Source organism: Mastigoproctus giganteus, chromosome 6 (genome assembly GCF_048544385.1).
Source record: "Mastigoproctus giganteus isolate SK-2022 chromosome 6, ASM4854438v1, whole genome shotgun sequence".
Classification (NCBI taxonomy): domain Eukaryota; kingdom Metazoa; phylum Arthropoda; class Arachnida; order Uropygi; family Thelyphonidae; genus Mastigoproctus; species Mastigoproctus giganteus.
In genome coordinates, this window is record NC_143580.1 from 148,310,801 (window position 1) to 148,337,403 (window position 26,603).

General features: G+C 36.0%; 1 protein-coding gene across 1 annotated transcript in view; it reads right to left on the reverse strand.

The window, feature by feature from the left end:
* The window catches only part of l(2)dtl (WD40 domain-containing protein denticleless), a 227,020-nt gene that overhangs the window by 177,932 nt on the left and 22,485 nt on the right, over window positions 1–26,603 (reverse strand). Inside the window, exons 5-6 of the mRNA XM_090376313.1 lie at window positions 13,761–13,943; window positions 4,839–4,904 (exon numbers count right to left, since the gene is read on the reverse strand). Of these exons, the coding sequence (XP_090232439.1) occupies window positions 4,839–4,904; window positions 13,761–13,943 (249 nt within the window). The remainder of the gene's footprint in view (window positions 1–4,838; window positions 4,905–13,760; window positions 13,944–26,603) is intronic.

Below are 26,603 nucleotides of genomic sequence, written 5' to 3' on the forward strand. Positions count from 1 at the left end.
TCTCATTTCCCTTTCCCAGTGATTATGTCACACCAAACTGACTCAACATTGCACTGTCCACCAATGTCAATTCGATGCATTTCCTTAGATTTTGTGCGTTTCTTAACCAACAGCATAGCCCCTGCTCCCTTCCTACCCTTTCTGTACACATTGTACTCCCCAAATTCCAATTCTGCACTGCTTATATGTGTGACACCACATCTCTGATTTCTCAACAATAACTGCCTTTGATGTCTTGATCAGCACTTCAAATTAATCAAATTTATTTACTCAATTAATCAAATTTTTATATACATGCACCTGTTCTTACTCTGTTTCCTTACACAGCTCATGTATTTACTAATTCCATGATGACTCCCAGCAGCCCTTGAAATCCCCAGCAACCTGCTCTCCAGGCTACTGCTCCTTACAATAGAAGCAGTGCAAGAATCGCTTTTGCTTCTGTCTGCAGCTGCTGTTAATCTTTTAGTCTGTGAATCCCCCCAAGCCAGCAGTTTTCCAACCTACCTAACACTGTCTCAATAGCATCCGCAAATATTCTTGCACCCTTTCTATTTAAGTGTATCCCATCCCTGTAGAAGCAGTCTCTCCTGTTAGCAAGCACAGACCACGCTGAAAAAAATTCTACCCTACGAGCCTTGCATAATCGCTCCAGGGCCAAATTGATTGACAAGGCTCTCCTCATATACTCCCTCCTATCGTGTCTGGGCAGAATTGCAGATACTTTCAAATTTAACCCTAACTCACAACTTTTGTTCAACATTGACCTGTGCTTGCTAAGTAAATCTGCAGATCTCTTACTCTTAACTCGTTATATTGCTAACTTACCTTATGTCAAGTCAGAGATGGGAAAAATACGGAAGCTACAGTTAGATGGAACTGTATGCTTGGACTCAAAGGCATCTGTGAAGGGGCCATGGACCCACCTCTTGCACAAGTCCTTCGATGGTCGAGGCTTAAAGGAATCAGCAAAGGTCCGCTCTCAGCACCGGTGGATGGGTGATGGAAGCAAATTGGTGTCCAGCCATGCATATATAAACCTCGTAAGAACGAGGCTAAACGCTCTCCCTATCCTCTCAAGGACATCTAGGGGATGCAGTACAAAGAGGGTATGCAGAGCTGGATGCAATGTTATCAAGTTGCTCATCCACATATCACAACAGTGCACAAGAACTGATGGCTTGAGAGTGCGATGTCATGATGCTGTTGTAGATATTGTAATGAACAGGATCTGACAGAAGGACTGGCAGGTTCATAAAGAACCACATTTTAATACTATAGAAGGGATACATAAGCCAGACCGTCTGTTTGCAACAGGCGGGTCATGTTCCTTCCTGACGCACAAATTGTAGGTACAGGTGATGATCTGGAGGTATTGCAGAGACAAAATAAAAATTATTATAATGATAATATTAGTTTGAAAAATGCAATAGCCTTGGAATATAACAATATTCAACATGTAGGGTCATCTATTACCATCTCCTATAGGGGAGTTTGGTGCCGCACTTCTGCAGACCAACTCTGCCTTATGGGAATCACTGCGGCAGACTTAAAAATCTTGGTGATTCAAGCCTTGCAGGGGATGCTCAGCTGCTGTGGGCTCATCAGCGAATGACCACAAGGTGGTATAGAAATACGTAAAAACTTGTTTGAGGTACCCAACATACAGTATGGAATGTTGGCTTAACCTTTGCTTAAACAAATAAAGGGAAATGTGTAAATAAAAAAAAATAAATAAATCATTAGTGCCAATGTGTACAACAATATCACCTTTTGTGCCCTTAAAATATATCTTCTTTACAGCATTATCAACTTTTGCCCCCTAGCAGACATACCTTGGTTCTGTTCCACCTATCCTTTTTGCATAATATATTCCCCGTCTCCCTGACAATAGTCACTAACAATAACTAGTTCCTGTGGGACAGGTGCATTCTGTTTTGGAGATTGCCACTGTGTTACCTGATGCATAGGAGTGAGCTTTGGCATTGAGTTAGGCAGCTAAGAGCTTGATGGGCCCTCTTATTAGTTTCCTTGAGGGCATCTACCCTACACCTCAAACTCTCATAGATACCCATCAGAACGCTGAGTTGGTGCTTAATTTCCTCAGTCTCTGCACCTAGCACACACGCACACACACACATCCTCCTTGGCTAGATCATGTCCTGTTCTAGAGAGGTCCGCAAACATTTCACATTTCATGCATTTTTTTAGACTGTGTTGCATTGGAGAATCGCCCTCTTCGGTTCTCCCCCGAGCCACAGCACACTGGCTAATCTGTGAGCATTGCTTTGCTGCTCTAGTCTGGGACATGATTCCGTTTAAGTACAATTTAATTTACAATGAAATTTAATAAGATTAATAAATTTTACTGATTAATTGATAATATATATATATATCAATGTATATAGTACCCTTCTATACTAAGCTAGCAGTGCTATGTATTAGTTTGGTATAGTAGATTTCTAATACAGTGCTACGTGTTTTGCTATCTAGTTTTACGTTAAACCTTATGCTATCTAGTTCAGGATATACGTTGAATTGTATAAAAATGGCAGAAAGTTACGAATGATAAATCTACGGACACTAAGTACAGTGGATTCCAGTTATTTGGGCCACCGGTTAATCGGGACAGCCATTTATTTGGGGCAAATCATAAAAAACAGAAACCAATCGAGAAAACAACTAGGGTTTACTTCGCTTAATTGGGACAGCATGCCGTTTAATCGGGGCAGGAGACCACAGTACTGGAGATTACCCTACGATTGTCTCCGACAGTACCACGTGGTTCGGTCGAAATTCTGGAGGTCACAACCATAAAACAATAAAAACAATTAGCAGCCACCTGTTTATTGGGCTTTTCTGTTAGTGAAATCTATCATAAACGGACAGTAAACTCGATCTTATTGAATTTGCGATAATACCGACAGCTGGAATTCTGTGGGTTATTATGATAAAATGTGTTTACCCTTCCATGAAATCTTCAATCATATAAAAAAATTAATTTTCAGATCTTCTCTTCATTCCTATTTTTAAAGCTTTGTAAGTCGTTACTCCGTTCTCACTTGCGCATATTGTGTTATTTACAATTTGTGTGTGCCATGTTCTTTGTTACTGATTGCTTATCTTTTTACTGTTTTAAATTTTAAACCCCCCCCACAAATGTCAGTGAACAGAAATGTCAACTAGTTCGTATGTACATATTACAGTACGTATTAATTATTCCGATTATCACATATATTCTTCCGATTTTCACGTATCATTTAATTTTTTTTAATTGGTAAGGTAATAAAGGGTAAATTTGTGCTTAATATATCTTTGCTTTTATAGCCTGTGGATAATATTCCTCCTATTTTCGCTAATTAGAATTGCTGTTTAATAGAATTAAAATTCAATTCACAAATGTGATCACAATGACCAGCACTTACTGCACATCGCATAGTGAACGGTACTTTACTATGTTGAGTTTGTTGTAACGTGATTTGATTGTACAGTGAACCAACTGTAAAGGGGGGGGGGTACACTGTATTTTTAACTATTTACGTGAAACTTACGTGAAAGAATGTACAGTAAACCCCCGCTATTCGCGGTTTCACGTATTCGCGGTCACTGATTTAATAAATATGAAACCTAAAAAAATGTGAATTTTAAAGTGCCGTGAACATTTTCCGCCATAAAAAAATATGGGCGTGGCTAAAATTATCTTTCCCGGTCAAAACAGTGCTCAGTGGGTGGGGGAGAGGAGTGACAAAATCGGCGTCAATGTTTCTCGCTAATCAGTATGTGTTATGCACTTGTCATGGAAGGTTTCATTGTTTGCTTCTAATTTATATGCTTATAAATTGAATAAATTTATCAATTTATAAATTGATATGCTTACAAAAGTGATAAATCTACCATTTTGCAGTGTAAAACAGACTTTTTCGAGTGTGTTAACGGAAGGAAGTGACTTTATTGTGGACAAGTTCTTTCTAACCCGTACAAAAATATGGCTACGAATAACAAGGGAAATGTGAAAATATCAAAGAAGGTGATGACATTAGCGAATAAAATTGAGTTATTAGACAAAATTTCTAATGGTTAAAGTGGCAAAACATAAAATCAATGAGTCAACGGTACGATCCATCAAAAAATCGGAAGTAAAAATCCGCCGTAGTGTTCCGTGAAAACGTGCTAATTGCTTCAAAAATTTGCTCTATAACTCGTGATGTTAAATTAGAAAAAATGGAAAAAGCTTTAAATCTGTGGATAGAAGACCGAACTCAAAATAAAATTACGTTAAGTTCACTCATCATTCGTGAAAAGGCAAAACTCCTTTATCAACACTTTAGCGAAACTAGTGATAGCACTGGCGGGATAAGTTTTTTTAGCTAGCAAAGGCGTAGGTTTGAAAGATTTGTTTGAAATTTCTAATAAATATTACATTTAATATTAAATTGTTTCTTATTTTCATTTCGATGCCATATGCTTGCATTTCACTACGTACTGTCTAAGTACATAGTCATATTATGAAGGTACATACATAGACAAGATTTTAGACTAGTTTTTCTTATATATTTCATACTTTGGAACGGAACCCCTTTATTACTATGGGAGCCATAACCCAGTATTCGCGCATTTCTCAGGAACGTAACCCCCGCGAATATCGGAGGTTTATTGTATATATATTCTTTTTTTTTTTTTCTTTTTTTTTTTTGTCTTAATTGTTTGGACTTCTTTTTATGTGTAAGTATATTTCTATTTCCACATCATGACTGACAATTTGCTAGCCTCTAGCTAAGGTCTACAGAATTTACTAAATAAAATAATAACATTTTCACAAACTTTCACTTTAAACTCACCTGTGGTCTGACTTCTACTATCCCAAATCATGATATTGCCATCTCTTGAACCAGTGGCAAAAACATCTATATAAAACAAAAGACTAATGCTCTGTAACAACATACTAAAAGCCAAAAGCAATCAAAATAATTTTTAAAAAATTAAAGAAATCACTTAAAGAAAAAGTGCAAGGTTAAAGGTAGGTTACTCATTTCAAATTAGCATTCTCTCATATCTACGAATAATTTTCTCATTATTCACTTATTGATAACTAATGAGAGAATGATAGTTTGCATCATAAATCAAAGGGGGGGGGGTCCTCCCCAATGCACAATTATATCTTTAAAGATGATGTAATAATGCCATATGTGTATGTACATAGGAGGCTTTGGTTACGTAACCGAGCCATTCCTTGTTCTTGTTTACCTCCTGCAAATTGGTTTCTCGGTACAATGCCACAATATGGAAGAGTATTTGCTATAAGAAACTGATAATCACGAAAGTTACTTTTTTGAGAACTTGAAAACTAAACTTGAATTTGGAATTTTTTCATTTATAATGCTGCTGTCAGTTTCAAAGTGTATCAGAAACTCGGGGCCATATTGTACGTGTGTACAGTATATCCCCTTTAACTTGACATTGTGTTATTCAAAATGCAAAGTCTCTACTGTTTTGCAATAGCATTAGGGTTATATATACACTGGTGTTCAAAGAAAGTGCATCACCTAAGAATTTCACATTTCTAAACCTTTTTTTGCGATGGTATGTTACATTAATGACTAGCATCACAAATAGAAATATAAACAAAAGATATTTATTAATAGTTAAGGCAAAGTAATATTACTAAGTAATATTTGACAGGTGCTCTCAAAATATTCCAAATTGAGCATTTCCAACCTTTATATAACAGTTTTGGTAAACATGATAATTATGGCTGAAATGTTATCAGAAGCCCTCAATTTCCTTCAGTTTATCATTTTAAAGGGATAACAAAATGAAAAGAATATATATATATATATACACACACACATACACTCTTTTTTTTTTTTTTTTTTTTGTCTTAATGTTTGGGCTTCTTTTTATGTGTAGGTATATTTCTATTTCAACATCATGACTGACAATTTGCTAGCCTAAGATCTACAGAATTTTCAACTAAATATTAGGTGCAAACTAATATTTAGTTGAACTGCCTCTGGCTCTGATGAAAGCAGCAGCACACCGTCGAGGCATTGACAGGATCAATTTCTGAAGATAATCAACTGATAGTTCGTGGTTCCAAACAAGAATTATGGCTTCCTGAAGTTCACAAAGGGTCTTTGGTTTCTTTTTGGCAACTGCAGATTCCACACGATGCCAACAGTTCTCTATAGGATTCAGGTCCGGGCTGTTTTCTGGCCAGCTAAGAGTTGTAATGGACTGTTCTTCCAACCATTTTTTCACATGTAACATATGTAAACACATTACTATCAAACCTCTAATGCAGAAATGAAGCAAAAGTAACTAAAGAAAGCAAGTGTATGTATGAGCTCATGCAGCATCAGCCAAAAAAAAAAAAAAAAAAAAATTTTCACACAACCATTCCCTCTAAATGTTTGTCCAGTTTCTACTTAAATTTATTTAACCTATCAACTTCCACAATGACAGATGGAAGTTTGTTCCAGCAATTAACCACCCACTGGCTACTGTCAATTTTCCACACATCCATTCTACATCTATCTTTCCTTAATTTGAATTTATGCCTCCTTAGGTTCGTAATCTGAACAAGTAAAAGAATCCCATCAGAATTCAGCATGCTGAACCCATTCAAGGCCTTATACACCTCAATCAGATGACCGAGCAGGTGTCTAGTCTCCAATCTGCAATTTGCAGAACTTAAGCCTCTCTTGGTAAGAGGATCCCTTCATTCCCCTCACCAATCTTGTTGCCCTTCTCTGTACATGCTCAAGCAAATCTACATCCTTCCTAAAATGAGGCCTCCAGACCTGTACGCAGTACTCAAGGCATGGCCTGACCATTGCATTATACAGAGGGACAACAACCTCATTTTCCCTGCTAGCAAAATTCCTATATATCATTGCCAAAACTCCATGACCTGTCCTGGCAGCCTGTCTGCATTGCTCAGAAAACGTCATATCTGACTGCACAATTACTCGCAGGTCTTTTTCATTTTCTACCACCTTAAGTGTAGTATCACACAGTTGGTACGTTTCTCTGGGGTTACTTCTACCCATGTGCAGTACTTTGCATTTGTCAAGGTTAAACTTCAGTTGCCACTTCTCAGCCCATCTGCCCAAATTTTCTAGATTCTGTTGCAGTAGCACACTGCCATTACTGTCATTAACAACCCTGCCAACCTTTGTATCATCTGCAAACTTTGACACTAAGCTTGATATACCTTCGTCAATATCATTTATATATATATATATATATATAAACAAAACAACAGTGGACCCAACACCAAACCCTGTGGGACTCCATTAATAACATTAGTCCATGAAGAGTAGCACCCACTGATTACCACCCTCTGCCTTCTCCCACTCAACCATCCTTTTATCTATTGTAGCAATTTACCCTTAATACCATTCTGCTCCGATTTGTACAGTAGTCTTCCATGTGCAACAGTGTCAAAAGAAGCTTTCCTGAAATCAAAGTAAATGATATCAAAATTATTTTTTGCATCCAGTTCCTTTGTAACCACATCATAATAATCAATCAAATTTGTCAGACAAGACTTTCCCTTAACAAACCCGTGCTGTGTCTGAATTATTGCTGCAGTCTTGTCTAGATGATCCTGCAATGCATCTTTAACCAGTGACGCCATTATTTTACCCGAAACAGAAATTAAACTACCTGGGCTGTAATTACTCGTGTCACCCTTTGATCCCCCTTTGTGAATTGGGGATATATTTGCATATCTCCAGTCCATGGGGACCTCCCCTGAATCCAAGGATGCTCTCATAATTATGGCTAAGGGTTTGCTTACTTCCTTTGCCACCTCCTTTAACATAACTGGATAGATCCCATCCACCCCAGGTTGCTTTCTTATGTTTAACTTCAACAATTTCTCCTCCACTTTGTTCTCAGTTATTACAATATCATTAAGCACCCTGCTACAATTTGATAACCTTCTGGCATTTTCATACCTTAATAACTCCTTATGTGTGAATGTAGTTGCAAAATACACATTCAGTTTGTTTGCTATCTGAGCAGGATCATCAACAGTCAAACCATTGATATCAAGTGGACCAATCAGATTCATCCCCTTCCTTTTAGAGTTAAAGAAATCCTTGCTGTTTTTCTTAGCATCCTTTGCCAAAGATTTCTCGTAATCTGCCTTCGCCTGCCTAACCTTTGTGACATGATTACAGACTAGCTTATATCTGCCATAGGCTTCTGTGTCGCCTGATAATTCATATGCATCCCACGCATTTTTATTCTCTGCCTCAAGTCTCATTAGTTCATTTGACAACCATTTAGGCCTAAATCTTGAACAATATTTCTTAATAGGTATGAAACTTTTAGTAGCTTCCACAATTAAATTAATTCCTTGAATGCTTCCCACTTAGAATTTGCTGTTGGTAACATCATCAGTTGATCCCACTGTACAGAATTTAAAAACTCACCTTTACGGAAGCAAAAACCCTTTTCTTTACCCTTGATAGTAATTATATCTTTAAGTAAATCCCACATCAGTATACTGTGATCACTGCTACCCAGTGGTTCCTTTATCTGCAAATTCTTAATACATGAATAATCACTACTGATAACCAGATCAAGAGTATTGCCCTCTCTGTTTGCCTCTTGAACATGCTGCTGATGCAATAATACGTGATCACCTACGCATGTCAATCTTATCTGATGTAACCTGTAAGAAATATTACAACATATTTAAGTTATTCGGACGACAATTGCAATTTTAAGGAGTGATGCACTTTCTTTGAACACCAGTGTATATATGTTCTACGATAGATTATTTGAAATACATAAAAGTCAAAGTCTGAATTGGGTCCTGCAACTCATGAATGGTTTGTACAATTTGAAAAAAAGAATGTCAAAACCAACTACAGGCAACATCATAACAAAGTGGATTGAGATATAAAGAAAATTTTCCAGTATATTGTATATAGTATCATTATACAGTAAGTGGCAAATTTTAATTTTGCAATTCTATTCATAATTTCCAACAATTGCAGTGGAACTGCACAGAATTTGTGTAATTGTAAATCATATTACAGGTGCATCTGTAATCCATTTTGTTTACACTGTAGTCAGAAAAAAATACACTGATTGTTAACAACAAAAAACACGACTTCCCAATCCAGATGCATCTTCAAATGTCACTGCATGTACGTGCTCAATTTGGGAGGGAGAGAGAGAGAGAGAGAGAGAGAGAGAGAGAGAGAGAGAGAGAGAGAGAGGACAGACAATTTGAGTGGTCGAGATCTGCTAATTTTCGTAAATTCGGACAAATGCTAATAATTTATTGTAATTTTTCCTTGTAGAGGATCTGTGATCTCATTATGGATTTAAAATAAACTTTGTGGATTTTTTTGAAAAGGGTAGTATAGGCTATTTTTGGAAATTTTAAAGGAATATTAGATTTTAGGAATATTATATATTTTATTTTAAGGCAGGAGAATGCACTTACCTGGGGTTTTCTTCCAGAACGGCTGCATCCGGGTGAGGTGCAATTCAGAAGGTATGAAGAAGATGCAGCCGTTCCTGAAGAAAACCCCAAGTAAGAGCATACTCCTGCCTTAAAATAAAATATATAATATTCCTAAAATTTGCAAAAATAGCCTATACTACATAGGGTTTTGTTTTTGTTGCCATTATAGCTATTCAGCTTTATGTGTATGACACTGCAGATTAAAAAAAAGTGCTGTTGTTTATTATGTATAACTATACATACCTTTAAGGGGGGGAAAGAGAGATTATCCAAAATATCTCCATATTTTGAGATATTATTTGCTGTTTATTAGTCATAATCCATGCAAAAATGGGTGATCTCTCTCTCTCTCTCTCTCTCTCTCTCTCTCTCTCTCTCTATTAATGTTTCATATACATCGTATCACAAAATTTTTTAATGTGTTATGTACGGGTCCACCAAAAATATACACAAATGTTTTGAACATCTATTTTTAATGTATTATGCTAACAATAGCAAGTTCGGTGTCATTATGGGAGCTTATTATTCAAGCAAAAAAATATTTAGTATATAATCCCTGTGCAAAATACTGATGAAATCATAACAGGCAAATCATCTTGCTCTGTTTATGTCAGGTAGGGACTGTTGCATCTGCATTTTGTAAGGAAACAGTTTTAACTAAGAAATAAATTCAGTTCGTCCAGTAAAAGCAGTAGCTAAGTATATTTAATGACAGTAGCTTTTGAGATAACGAATCTTTTCATCGGCTGAGAAGTACATATATACATGAATATATAAATATAAATATAACATAAAAATGTTAGGAATGGAATGAGCAGTGCGAACTCAAGTTGAGTGAAAGAGCCCTTACGTAGATGCAGGAATGCTGAACCACTTACTATGTATAATTAGACAATTGTTGTTGGTACAGGGTGCGTATATGGGCTGACTGCCAGTGTTTGTCATGTTATACCACTACAGCCTCCAAAATTGGGTGTAGTCGTGCACCTCTATTGTGGTTTAAAATGTTGCGACAACTAGATATGTATAGTGACTGTAACCACAGATGGTTATAGTAGTGATGATTGATAAAGGTGTATGACTACACCCAAATTTGGAATCTGCAGTGTTACAACATGAAAAATGCTGGCAGTCAGCCCATATACGCACCCTGTACCAACAACAATCACCTAATTCTATGTAGTAAATGATTCAGCATTCGTGCATCTACATATGCACTCTTTTCACTCAACATGAGCAGCATTGCTCATTCCATTCCTAACGTTTTTATGTTATATTTATATTTATATATTCATGTATGTATGTACTTTTCAGCCAATGAAGAGATTCGTTATCTCGAAAGCTACTGTCATAAATATAACTGTAGCTAAGTATATAAATATAATTAGCTACTGATTTTACTGGATGAACTGAATTTATTTCTTAGTTATAGAACCTGATGCCACAAGCCTCTTCTATTTTAAACAGTTTTAAGTTGTCAAAAAAATGGTTAGTTCAACGAGGCTTAAATATATGATTGTTTGAAACCCAGCTCTTGTAAAAACTGTTTCAGCAATTTTGTTGGGATACAAATAATTACTTCTGTACACATACAATATATTCAGGTATTCTCACAGTTTGTTTCATGCCACAATACACTTCCAATAATCTAGACCATTAAAAATCCTCCTGTTTCCCTCAAAATTGTTGATCTTTCTGGATCTCCTTTGCAATAAAATTATACTTTAAATCATGCCACACTGTTACAAAACTGCTAGGTTAATAAAACGTATCTACATAAAAAACACACTACTCAGTAGCATACTCCATCTTGCTTACAGAATTTTCCCAACTAGTGCGCATCATTAGTCGGTAAAAAAAAAGCAAAGAAAAAAAAAAAAAAGCCAACAACTCATGTCTTATGTGTTGACACCAAACTCACCAATTCTAACTCAATGCATAAAAAAATAGTGGCATTCAAAAACTATTGTCTTTTTTTAGTGAACTGTACATTCTGTATGTTAAGGATTATTATTTTTGTTAATACTATTTATTAATAACCGAGTGCACAAAAATAGTTCTATTCTAAACAAGAATAGTTAAAATTCATGATCAATATAAACGATGCAACAAAAAGTAAAAAATGAAAACAGGACAAAAATATAGTGTATAAGCAGAATCTGAATGGGCTATCCTATAGACACTAGGCTGTTTGTGAAAAAAAGCTGTTATGGCTGGCATTTGAAAAGGTGGCACATGGCAAACCAATTTGTTTTTTTATTTCTTAAAATAGTTTTTGTTTTTTTAACATTAACTGCCATAAGACCCACCATCTGTTACTAAAATTTCAGTATTTTTGGAATCAGTGGATCAATTTCCTTTAGAATTTGTAACTTTTTGGAGATACAAATTATTATTTTTTTTTAATTGGTCAGTTTAATGAAGAGAAAATTTTTAAATTTACAAAAATCCTTACATTCCTAACTAAATACGCATATTATTTATTGTATGACAATAAATTTTTATTATCATACAATAATAATATCAGTATCATCACATGTAAATTTTTACACTGAAAAAATTTTAAAACAACAATACTCTTAGTGCTTGAAGTTTCAGTCAAAGTGCTTGAAGAAACATTTGTCCACCTGTTACTGCTTTTGGTCTGTACTTATTACATAAGCCCATTTCACTTATTTCTACATTTCACTTGCTGTTTTGTCAGTTTACATTCTGATACCTGGCTTACAGCTCTTGCCAGCAATTGTATCCTTATGGATATGCAAGTGTGAACTGAGGACCTTAAATATTATCTCAGACTGTAATTATGTTGATTTTGTTCACAGGTAAACATTATTACTGTTTATTTCACACCATGCAACTTCACAAACTCATATCAACTGGAGAAATAAATGTAATCAGACAGTACATAACAAACATTAAGAAAATGAGGTATTTATCTCATGCCCAGAAGTGACATTTTTTCCAAGGGGACCCATGATCCTTGAAGCACATCTCAAAAAAAAAAAAAAAAAAAAAACCAGAATCTGAGTTTTCCATTTTTATCATATGGTGGTTAAGTACATAGATTAGAAACTATAATAAAAAAAAAAATGTTATTGGTCCCACAAATTTTTTCTTTAAGACTGAGTAAATGTGTTTAAATTCTGCTAGCAGTACAGTAGTGCTTTATACTAAATTGTAGTTAATAAATAGTTTGAATTGCCATAGTCACATAGGTTAGCTCTTATTTTTGTATTTAGAAAGCTACAGCTTAATATCTGGATTGCCTTTGTTATCAATATTTTGGCAGGAACTTAATATCATAACTTGAGACTAGTAAATTACAGTTTAGCAAACTGTAGTAGTCAATTGCAGCATTTTAAAGTGAAATAAACAAATAGTTTTGAATTCATAATAAATATTTTGTAATTTTAATTATAAGAAATTATGGATCCTTCTAGAAAAGTGAGTCACACCATTCCAAATAATGTCATAACTGATGGCATAATTACCAGCAGCAATTTTCCTGTGAATTGCAGCCTTTTTGGCTGCACTCACTGTCGTACGTATGCCAAGCTTTCATTAGCTGATGGACAGACATTTCTTTATGCAAGAAGCCAGAAGTGTGACAAATTAAATTCATAACTCAAAATATTGTTTAGAGTTTGAAATGCAGTGATTCCCTGACTATTATTGGCCTCGTGGTCCTCCGTCGAGATGGGGCATAATGGTCAGTCTATTTCATTTTATTAATTATTATTTTCAGTTCATTTGGGTCACATACGGGGGGGTGTCAATAAATTTCTTTTCAATTGGTTTGTATTTTCTAAATTATTTTAGGAACGTTGCTTCAAGAGTACCCTCTTCTTCTTTATCCCCCTATTTTACTTTTATTTTTTGTTATTTTATTGGTTAAGTTCATTTTCACTCAACTGGTTTGCCATGCTACTGGCATATATTTTAGTTTAGTTTATTATACGCAACATGTAGTGGTTTATGCTTTTCTGCTGCCACTGATGTTAGCTTTTCTACTATTTTTTCTTATTTATTTTTTATTACCTTTTACTTTTTACCTCTCTCTTTAATTTTTGGATTATATATATATATATATATATATATATCAAATTTATTTGATTAAAAATTAATAACTATTGGTGGTTGCAAAAACAAACCTGCAACCTCATTACCAGCATCCAATGATATGAGGTACTACCAAACAAAAAATGATGAGTTTCATATAATAAAAAAATTTTATTGTGTATTTTAAATACCGATAAAGATCAATGCATACCTGAATTTTCATGTTGAACGTCTACCGATCGTACACTACCAGTGTGCCCTTTAAAAGTGGCTATTTTATGCTTTTTCGATACATCCCATAAAATACATAACTGATCACCTGATGCAGTCAATAAATGGGGTTTACTGTGCACCCAGCATATATCATATATTGCATTTTTATGTGCAGTCCATCCTGCAGAAAACAACAGCTATTAACTCAAAAGAAAAACACAAGTTTTCATAACAGAAGTATTTAATATAACATCAGCTCTATATAGATCTGAAATGGTTTATTGGTTCCCCTTAACAAAATTACAACATATACAAAAATAAACAATGCCTAATTATTTTAAAAATAAATAACACCTAATTTTGTTAAAGCCTATGAATTTGGTTACCATAAGACACTGAACAAGATACTAAAAAAGAGGCCTTGATTGTCAGGAAACATATATAAAACTGTGACTGCTACCTAAACAGACAAATAGTAAAATAAAGCAATAAAACTGTAAATAAATGAGATATGATATCAGTTAAAAATTTATAAAATATAGAGGTTAAAAGTGATAAAATACCCCCAAGAAGTTCTCAAAGTATAGTGCTTCTTTATCTTATTCTGTTTATTGAGTTTCATTGCTTTCTTAATTTGTGTTTGTTAATTACTTTATTTTTATATTATTTGTCTGTTCAGTCAGCAGTTGCATGAAATTTCATACATATTACTGAATAGATGACAAATAAAAAATGTCTTTGGACAGAAAAATAAAAATTCATTACTATAGGGCAATTCAAAACACAAATAATTCTGTGAATAGTTTCTGCAAAATAAATTTATTAGGTATTGTTTAGTGATGAGGACATGTTTTATGTTAATGGTCATATCAGCAAACGTAACTTACAATAATGAATCTAGGAAAACAATGAACACAGACTGAAGCAGTGCATGCTCAAGGTGATCCACAAGTAAAGGCATGGACGGAGATAGAGGTAGGCAGTTAGGTGGGACTCTACTTTTTCAACAATACTATTACATTCAAAAACATGTCTGGCTATGTTACAGGAATTTCTCATACATGAGAAATGCATGTCAATATGCTTCCAGCAGATTTATCACCATTCAATTTTCTTCCTCTAGAGAAATTTTAAACCTTTTGTGTAACAAGACTACCCAAGAATTTTACTGCTGTAGTTCAGACAGGATGAGCAGAAAAATCATATCTGAATGTGCAAAGATCAGCGAAGAAGGTTCAAGCATCTATGTTCTTAGAATTGGAGAATGTTTGACTTGAAGATGTGCAACATTTGAAAATAAAATCAGCTGCAATTTAACATATGAACACAAACTTAAATGATAAATAAATATTATTCATTTTTGATTTTTTTTCAAATTAAATATTTATCATGTTATTATATATTTCACCTAGCACATCCTTTTGGGGCATCTTGTGTATTGGAAGGGCTTTTTTCCCCCTTTTTTTTTAAATTCATTTATCATATCTGCACTAGTGTAAATTTACAAGTCAATCTGCGCATAATGTGTACGAAAAAAACTCAAAATAACTGATGGGGAGAAAACTCTGCTCCCTCTGGCTAAGGGCAATTGGTGACTTTGCATTACTACGTTGCGACTTGGTAATGTGACTGCAAGCCTCTTCCTGGTGATTGAATACACTGAATATAGAAGCTGCTAAGTATTAACTAATAAGAAAAATGCTAAACACTAAGCTAATATGAAAAGAAAATTGCATTAAAAGCTAATATGAAATATGACTGTCTATTAAAACGGAAAGGTACCATAGCCTTTACTATCGTGATAAATTTAAAATATATCATCCTCTCTAAAGGACTGTCAGATGATGACACATTGCCAACCTACCACTCATTTGGAAAGGTCTTGGGCTGAGGAATTTCTGAAGTAAGAGGAATTAGCTAATTTCAAGTGGAGGGGATTGTTTCCTACTCCTTGTGATTTTAGGGTGAGGAAGACTCATTTTTCCTCCTTTTTTTGCATTTTTATAGGTGTTTTCAGTCTGCACAGCATGCTTGTTATTTGTTTGTTTGTTTTTTTGGTTTTTAGGAGCATTAGCAACTAAGGCCATATTGCTCCATGAATATGCGGTGGTCATTCCCTGACCTTTACACATCCTCCGTATTTGGTGGTGATAGGCTCGAAGCACAGCATGCAAATCAGACTATGAACACATCCTGAAACAGTCAAATATAGACACAGGTATGGGAGGAAATGAGAAACCACTACATCAAGCCTGTATAATTTTGTTGTAATCAGGGCATTTTGTACCCAGATTGCAGATCCTCTGCATCAGCAGGTATCACACAAATCAATGTGCCTGGGTGTGGAATAGAAATTTCAAGGTAGTAGTAGTGTCTGCAACATCACAAAACCAAGCAGCCTCCACAAGAAGGGAAATAAATGGCTTGGTAGCTGGAAGGATAACCTGCATTTATAAATTGATACATCAATATTTTAATTATGTTACTAGATGTGAAACACTGTCCCTGGCCTACTGGCAAAAACTCTGCAGTCAGGGAATGCTCCAAAAATTTACATATATTTAGTTATTTATTCAGTTGAGTAATCAAATGGCTTTGTCCCTAATCAACAGTTTCAGTTGGGTTTACAGTAGTATTACAATGAAATTTAAATTACAATAAAATTAAAATAAAGGTAAATAATGGAAAATACAGTAAAGGTAAAATTACAATAAAATGATTGGTATGGACAATTGAATTTATTTATAAATTGTGTTTGTATTTTTTTTTTTTTTTTTTTTTTGGTAGTTATTGGCGCATCGGCTTCTGTGGCCATAGTGCACCTCCCAAGGTTTTTTGCAGTACTTTGATCCAAGCCTGAGGTGGGATTCGAACCCACGACCTTTGAGTTGCCAGGCAGGAGCTTTACCCACCCGGCTAGCTTGTGTTTGTAGTGTAGAATCATATTATATATATGAACAACTGAATTTATAAAGTCCTCTTGATCTAATGTTAGCCTTGTAATTCATTATTCAAACATTCATAAAAGCTGGAATTCCAAATCAATTTGATGGCTTTGAATCCAAAACATATTTATATTTCTTACTGAATTTCTTTTTTATATTTCTTGTCTTTTGCACACTTATAGAGACTGATCCCCACACCACTAACTGACACTAATGTATTAGCTGGGAACATTCCTTTTATAATAACAAGGTTTGGAGGGATGAGATGAATTGGCAAGTGACTATTCAATGGATGTCTACTGTTTATTCTGGGCACCTTGACAATATTTGATATTGAGGGCACATCGCTTTCCTATTATAAGTTCTGAGAGTGTATAGATATTTTTTACTGTTACTATATGCTTCCAGTGTTGGAGATCGAAGTTTGCAAGAAGTGTTAATCTCAAGATGGTCAGCGGGAGATCATAGATCCAGTTTAACCATCTTAAGATCCAGTATTCCACAGAATATACCTTTGCCTTATAAGCTCTCAGGTGCTGATGACTGTATTTTGCACGCATAAAGGGGAATAAGTAGAAGGCATCTCTTGATGTATTGACAGATTATGTTTTTATTAGTGATGCCTGTGATCTGATATATCTTTCACAGTGCTATATGTTTTCCTCTTTATTTGCATGAAGTGGTGATGGAATGTTAAATTCTCTTCCCACATTAACCCCAGATCATTGTGGGATGTTACCTTTTATATGCCCTGATTATTAATGGAAACTTTTATATTATTCTTTAATTTCATCTTCATTATTGTCAGCTATGCTGTTTCTTTATGTTTGGGCTAGCAGATGTCAAGTACTGTGCTAGAGCATTGTTCTGTATTGCAATAATTTTATTTAAGATGTCGATCTGCTCTGGATGATTTGATTCTATAAAGAATTTTTGATCACCTGCATAACGTGTGAATCACATAAAATTTATGTAAAATTTGATTAACAATAAACGATACAGGCATCCCCACTTTATGTGGCTTCAGTCTATGCAACTGACCCCTTTCTTCCCAGTATCCTTTTTATGTGATCTGTGATATTAGAGTAAATTTCTACCAAACACCCTGAAGCCTGCCAAGATGCATCGCACTAACAATAGATGTGCTTCTTCCTGCCAAAGCCCACAACATGCATCCCTCTGCTCTCAGTCGCACAGCCACCATGGTGTGTGGGTCTGTGCTACTTGTGCATCATGTTTACCATTTACATATATTTTTGCTATAGCTGCAACTGTTATTATGGAATCAAACTGGCCATTAATATGTTCTCCAACTCCTGCACCTCAAATGAAAAGACCTCCTTAATATTGGAAAAAAAATGTTGGAAATATTATGCCACACTAGCGCTGGTGAAGAATCCCCAGCCCTAAGGAGAACTGTCAACCTGGGCAAGTCTACTGTATGCAAAATAAAGAAGAATGCTGATAAAATTTGAAGTGTTGTGAGGTAGAAATCTACTTCTGGAAAAGATGGAGAAAATGCTCCCACTGTACACTGAAAGGACAGAATTCATGGGATACCTAGTTCCTGGGCCACACGACACTGTCACCCCTCTTGCTAGTGGACGAACCCACCGCTTCGCAGGTATATAGGTACACTGCATTCGTATAGATGGTAATTCGATGTCAGTAAGAATTAACATCGTGAGTTAACCGACTTTTAATGAGGGATGATAGTGGGTGTCCGACGCATGGGTCACACTATTGTGGAGGTGGTACAGAGTTGCACTATCCCCCATTTGACAATATCAAGAGTGTATCAGGAATAACATCTCATCGTGGACAGTTCTGTGGGAGGAGAAAGGTGGTGGATGAACTTGGCTGTTGGTCTCTCACACTGTTTCAGCCAACCAAAGAGTGACAGTGGCACAAGTTACCCCCGACTTCAACGAGGGAGGTGCCAGAAACGTCTCCACCAAAACCATCAGGTGATCATTAGCCACAACAGGTTACGGGAGCCGTCGACCCACCAGAGTCCCATTGCTAACACTTTGCTAACACAGGACTAAGCCTCAAATGGGTGAAAGAATATCAACACTGGACCTTGGAGACAGGTCCCCTGGTCCAATGACTCCTGTTTCCGGTTATTTCGAGCAGATGGGAGGGTGTGTATCTGGCAGAAACCAAATGAAGCTATGCACCCATCATGTCAACAAGGAACTGTTCAGGCAGATGGACAGTCAGTAATGGTCTGGAGCGTGTTCAACTGGCACACACTGGGACCTCTGGTACATCTAGACGCATCTCTGAATGGTCCAGGTTATGCCCATCCTTGCAGACCGTCTACATCCCTTCATAGTCATCGTGCACCCAGAGGGCAACAGACTCTTCCATCAGGACAATTCATCTCCCCAGAGAGCCATGGCGACTAGAACGTGGTTTGAAGAGCATTCTGCAGATTTTACCACTGTGGAATGGCCTCCCCATTCACTGAACATGAACCCTGTGGAGCATCTTTGGGATGCTGTGGAAAGATCAGTTCAAGCTTTGGATCCTCCACTTAGGAATGCAATGGAATTATGGACAGCGATGCAGCAAGCATGAATGGAAATACCTGTGGAATGCTTTCATGAACTAGTGGACTCAATGCATCGCTGTGTGACTGCCCTTATCCAGGCAAAAGGTAGGCCTACCTGTTATCCCAGGCAGGTATCCCATGATTTCTGTCCACTGAACGTACACATAGAGCATGAAGCAAAGAAGAAAACATGCTTGAGTAACCTAGTGCCTCAGGAATAAAGCCTCTCATGATTTATGAGCGTCTCTGTAAAGAAGAAAATACTGCAGAGCCAGAACCATTTTACAAAAGTAAAGGCTGGTTGGCAAGTTTCATCAAATGTGAAAAATTGCAAAATTTGAAGGTTACAGGCGAATCAGCCAGTGCTTGTTCACAAAGCTGCAGCTAAATTTCCTGATGAATTAAAAACACTCATTAATGAAATGGGTTACAAACCACAGCAAGTATTTAATGCTGACAAAACAGGCTTATTTTGAAAATGGATGCCATCAAGGACTTATATCACCAAGGAAGAAAAGATTGCTCCAAGATTTAAAGCGCATAAAAACAGACTGACACTCTTGCTGTGCGGTAATGCTGCAGGTGATTATAAGATGAAGCTCTTCTTGTTTACCACTCACTTAACTGCCATCCTCTTAAAGGGATGGGCAAGAATACGTTGCATCCACTGGACAGCAAATAAAAGGGATTGGGTCACTGGACAGGTCTTTGAAGATTGGTTCATTAAATGTTTTGCTGTGGAAGCTGAGCATTACTGTAATGATGCTAACCTTGCCTTGAAACTCTGTCAACAACAACATCACCACAATAGTGAGACATAAAAGGTGGGTGTGTGTTTTATGAAAACTGCAAACATGAAAGGTATCAAAACATACAGTACTTAGTACTGTGATTGGGCTGACGAAAATGGAGATGGGATGCCAGAAACTATGCAGTGGAGACTAAATATGGGTTTCACCACCTGAAGCCTCCAATATGCAAAGCGGTGGTACTCAACCAATTGATGAGAGGCGCCTACTGCCTAGTGTTAGTATTATATTATTAATAGTGATACTGGTTAGTACTAGTAGTAGTACCATGAATGGGTTGAAGGAGATAGGGTGGGGTGGAGGTTAGAATGCTGAAAACTTTGCTCTGGAAACTAAACATGGGTTTCACTAATTCAAGCCTCCAAATAAGCAAAGTGGTGGCATTGCACCATTTGATGAAAGTCATCTATCAACTAGTGTTAGTATTAGTACTAACATTAGTTGGTAGATGACTAATCTAAGTATTAGTATTATATTATAGTACTGTATTAGTACTAGTAACTTCTTTGAAAATCCAAGGTTCACCAGAAAATTTTGTTATAGAGAAAATTTTATTACAGGAAAGTTTGTTAATGGAAAGGTCTGACTATACTTTCTTTTTTGAATAATACTCTGTTTATTTTTTTTAAATATTGCATTTAACTGCCACAATATTACTTTTATTATTTTCTTAATGCACACAGCCACAGAAGTAATATCTGGAGTTTGTTCATTATTTGGTGTTATATTTGAGATGCTGAAATAAGTTTTTTTGAACATCTAAAGCTTGAAAGGCTGCAAAACCTTTCACTCCATCAGTACTAGAAAAGGAAATGAACAACTGCAACTAGCTACACTCTGATAAAATTTAAGATACCCCCCATGACTGTGACTGAATACTTTGCATCCCTTTTGTATGTGGTATTCCCCCCCTTTTACTCAAGTTTTCTCTAGGTTTCCTGAGGAATTAAAATTTGTTGTGATATTAACAAAAAAAAAAAAAAAATGATAGGTTATTGTACTGAGGGATAGGTGTTATTTTAGGACTTTGACAAGTCATCATCATCATCATCATCATCATCAGCCATTTTCAATCCACTGCAGGATGAAGGCCTCTCCAGCAACTTTCCAGTTCCTTCTGTTTTGAGCACTGGCCATCCATTTACTACCCACAAAATCATGAATTTCATCCATCCATCTCCGCCTTTGTCTTCCAGGTTTTCTTCTAGCTCCTCTTGGATACCATTCTGTTATTTTCTTAGTCCATCTGTCATCATGTCTTTGAGCTATGTGTCCTGCCCAGGACCATTTTAGTTCTTTAGTTTTGATAAGAATGTCCTTTACTTGAGTTTGTTGCCTAATCCATGTGTTTCTCTTCTTATCTAACAGTCTGATTCCCAATATGATTCATTCCATTCTTCGCTGTGTAGTTCTCAGCTTCTCTTCCATTCTTTTGGTGAGTGCCCAAGTTTCACTTCCATAAGTCATGGTGGGGAGTATACATTGGTTCATTATTTTACGTTTCAGACAAACTGGGATATTGCTCCTCAGTATGTGACTATATTTCCTGAATGCTATCCATCCAAAATTTATTCTTCTCTTGACTTCCAGCCATTTATCATTATTACAGCTAATAACTTGTCCCAGATAAGTATATGACTCCACCTTTTCAATTACTGCTCCTTCAATCATTATTTCCCTTTCCGTGGCATACTTGTTCATCATTACTTTTGTTGGCCGACCGGGCTAGCCGGGTAAGTAAAGTGCCTGCCTGGCAACCCAAAGGTCGCGGGTTCGATTCCCACCTCGGGCTGGATATCACGATGGAACCGGTTGGTTGGATATCCCGGTCACGATACACGAAGGAAGCAAGAAAAAACTGGTTCCTTCGTGTATTGATCACATCATACGAAATAAATAAATTACTTTTGTTTTAGCCATATTCATCTTTAGTCCAAAATCCTTACTAGCTGTGCATAACTGATTAAGATTTTCCTCTAATTCTTTGGGATCATGGCTTATGACCACAATGTCATCTGCAAATCATAAATGGTTTAGGTACTCTCTGTTCACATTGACTCCTTTCTGCGACCAGTCTAATCTTCTGAAAGCTTCCTCAAGGGCAGCAGTAAACAGCTACGGAGATATTGTGCCTCCTTGTCGAACTCGTTTCTCAATTTTAAATTTCCTACTGTCTTTGTCTAGTCTAATAAAGGAGGTAGCACTCTCATATATTTTCTTCAAAATCATAATATATGGGGTATCAATGCCTTGTCTTTCCAGTGCCCGAAACATTGCCTTATGCTGAATGGAGTCAAATGCCTTTTCATAATCCACAAATGCCAGGCATACTGGTGTTTTATATTCATTTGCTTTCTTCATTAGCTGTGATATTACGTGAAGGTGATCCATAGTTGAGAATCCTGTCCTAAAGCCAGCTTGCTCTTTCGGTTGATTCTCATCAAGTATTCTTTCTAATCTGTTAGTAATGACCCTTGTGAACAACTTGTAGATGTGGGATTACAAGCTAATTGGTCTATAATTTCCAATTTATCTCCTTTCTTATGCAGCAAAACTATGATTGCATTATTCCACTGCTTAGGCGTCACACCTTTTCTAATGCACTTTGTGAAGAGCCTTGCCAGTTTTTGTGTTATGTCTCTTCCTCCCAATTTTAACAACTCTACAGTAACTTCTTTTCCCCCGGGGCTTTCTGATTCTTCATTTTCTTCAATGCATGTGCTACCTCATCAGGAAGAATATTGGGTATGTTGTATGTATTGCTACTGTGCAATCCATCTTCCCCACTGCTGGCATCATTCCCCTGCTTCTTGTATAATTCTCTATAGTAGTCTTCTGCTATTTGAATTATGCCTTCTCTGCTGTTTATAAGTACACCATCGCTATTCTTCAGTTTCAGTATCATTTGTCTTTCTGTATTACTGCTCATGGCTGCTGATTTAAATCCTTTGTTTTCCCTTAATGCTTGTTCTACTTTTCTTGTGTTAAATCTTCTTATGTCCTCTCTGAGTCTCTTTCTAATGGCTTTGCATAACTCAGTATACTCAATTTTCTCCCTGTCAGTGTTTTTTTTGCTTTTCATTTGTCGTCTTCGGTTCATCATGACAAGTGTTTCTTGACTAATTTTTTCTTCTTTGAATTTCTTTTTCCCTATAGATTTCTTGGGCTTTATCACTTTCAAAAAGTTGTAATATTCCTCGTCGATATCTTGGTCCTCAGCAGTCTGCAGAAACTCAAACTTGTTCTTAAGTTCCAGTACATACTGCTTTTTCTCCTCTTCTGTTATCTCAAAGACCTTTGTATTATTTACTCGAGTCAGTTTTTTCCTTTCCTTTATCTATATCAAGTGTACATCTTACCATTCTGTGATCACTTCCAACATTTACCTTATTCAGGACGGTAACATCATTCACAATATATCTTCTGTTAGTGAGGATGAAGTCGATTTCATTAGTAGTTAATCCATTTGGACTCTTCCATGTCCACTTTCTGTTCACCCTTTTCTTGAAAAAAGTATTCATTACTGACAGTCCTTGAGATTCTGCAAATTCCACAAGTCTTTCACCTCTTTCATTTCTTTCACCAATTCCAAAATTTCCTATAGTTCCCCTTTCTGTGCTGTTTTGTCTTTTTCCAACCTCAGCATTGAAGTCTCCCATAATAATAGTGTAGTGGGTTTTCTGCTCATCTAGAAGACTCAATTTCAGTGTTTCTTCAACTTCTTTATCATCATCACGGCTCGATGTTGGTGCATAAATCATTATAATCTTTATGCTTGTACCTCTTAGAAATCTTGAGTATTAGTCTTGACACTCTTGGTGACGTACTTTTGAATTCCAAAATGTTGTTTTTAAAATCTTTATGGACCAGAAACCCAACTCCACCTTCACTGTTTCCATTGGTGTACAGCAGATTTCCACTTGATAAACTTATAAGTGATTCATTTCTTCTTCTTGTTTCAGCCAACCGATGATATTCCAATTCACATTTTCTAATTCCTTTCCCAGCTCTAATATCCTGTCTTCACCAATGAGTGATCTTACATTATAACAGGCCAAGTTCAAGTGGCTATGGCAAGTACTGTTTATTAAATACAGAATAACCTATTCATTTAAAAACACTTTAAGTTCTTTGTATTTTGTTTTCAATATGATTGATTGTTTGGCAGCACACTATTCCTACATTATAGTGTAATGTGACTATGGCTGAATTTTTTCATTTGTCTGCTTGAAATTGCTAATTATCTCCAATTTGATTAGTTATCTGTATTTAGTTTAACTGTCAAGTACAGTAAAAAAGTATTATCTGTATTTAGTTTAACTGTCAAGTACAGTAAAGTAGCAGCAGAAGTGACAAACTAACTCAAAGCCACGTTTTGAGATATACAATGATTTGCCATATGCCATTACAAAGGCTGCTTCCCACTATTATGGAGAATATTTTATGAAATTGAACCTTTATAATTTTTTGTAATATCAGTTCAGAACTTATACTGTGTATGTAAATGCACAACTTTTCTGAAAAATATTTGTGATGGAGTAAAGAATGAATTAGCTAAGCAAATAATTATAGAAAAGAATGAAGTTATGCAAGTATTCTAACAAATCAACCTATCAATGTTTGAGAATTTTTGTTTGTTAATATGCTATATTTGGGAGATTAGCAGATATATATTTATAAGATACCAGTTTATTTTAACATTGCCGCTGCATATTCATTGCTCAATGTTTTAGCCACCACCTGTATGCTTAAATACAGTCTTACATGCTCAGTGAAGTTTGTAAAATTTGCCTAAGTGTGTATGGCCTATTTAAGAGAAGAATTTCAAAATAAATTGAATTCATTCACAATAAAATTACTGAATAAGCATCATTTCAACTAAATAAAGAACAATATTAATACATGTTATCACTAATTTTATCCATAAATTTTCTAAGTGGCTTCACACTGTTTTTCCCTCTTTCAAAGTACCATTTATTCTTTGTACTCTTTTGCAATAGTCCTCGATGGCTGCAGCAGAGTATTAACAATTTCCAACCTACATTTCAATAGGCTCACCCAACACAATGATTATATCTGGAGTAGCAACAGCATTTGAAATGAATGGTAGAAGTTTCAGAATCTATTCCATGGTGTAACAGTTCAACTATCCAATTATTTATAGCAACTATTCAATTATTCATTGCTTTTACAACTTAATATCAGTTGAATAATATGCCTCTTTTATACAATAGTAAAAGAAATAAGAAACAAAAAAAAAAAAAAAAAAAGAAAAAAAGAAGGGTTGCAACAAAGCTAATTACAAAATGCTCTCCAGGTAAGTTTAGTTTTAGTTTTGGTGCCTCTGTAGCCAGGTGGGAAGGAGCAGCAGTGCGTAGCACACGCTTCTTGATTAGACCGGGGCTCGAGCCCATCACCACCAAATATGGAGGATGCGGAAAAGTCAGGGAATGACCACCACATATCCCAGGGCAATATGGCCTTAGTTGCTAATGCTCCAAATAACTAACAAATAACTAAGTTTAGTTTTCACACTATCCTCATGATGGCTGGATATACTGGGATATCATTCTTCATCATATTCCTTTAACCAGTAAGATTTGTTCTATAATAGAATGTTGACAACAGTTTATTGACAACAGTTAAGTTCTGTACTGAGTCCCGTCCCGTGAGTGCCGTGCCTTTATCAAAAGTCATGCCAATCTATAGCAAGATAAGGGCCATGGTGATCATAAAACAAAAAACTCTCAGTTCAACCTCACAGCTGCTAGACTGACCTGTAAAATAATGGGGTAGCCACAATTAAAGTATCCCAATTCAGCTACGTCTACAGCATGACCTAATGGAGAAAACACAATCCAGTCAGTACATTACCCCAAGGTATGTTTTTCAGAAGATGTAGAAGAGAATTACATGAAAAAACAAAATTAGTTACAAAATCACCACTAGGAAAAAAACTTTGCTGTGTTTGCATCATTGTTACGTAATTACCTGTTACATGATCTGTGTGGCTGTGCATACTGCAAATGAAGCACACTTTGTTAATACTTGTTTTATTTTTTGATGGTTTTGTGTAACAGCATTATCGACAACATAATATATGGAATGATAATGTCCTGCCAATATGAATATAAGCACATCAATATCACTATTTGGGAAAATACTATATTGTTTCATATAGCAATACTGGATTCATCAATTAGCAATCAGTATGTGCCAATGGGACTGCCACTGTGATCTGGAAAAACCTCAAAATAACATGGTCATCTGCAGAAAGTAGCATATCAGAGGTAATGTTTCCCATGCGATGTTATCCTTCAGGATTGCTAGGTCAGAAATGATGCCATAATATAATATTATCCTTTGAGTGCCGACCGGGCTAGCTGGGTGGGTAAAGTGCCTGCCTGGCAACCCAAAGGTCACGGGTTCGAATCCCGCCTCGGGCTTGGATCAAAGTGCTGCAAAAACCTTGGGAGGTGCATTATGGCCACAGCAGCCGATGCGCCAACAACTACCAAAAAAAAAAAAGA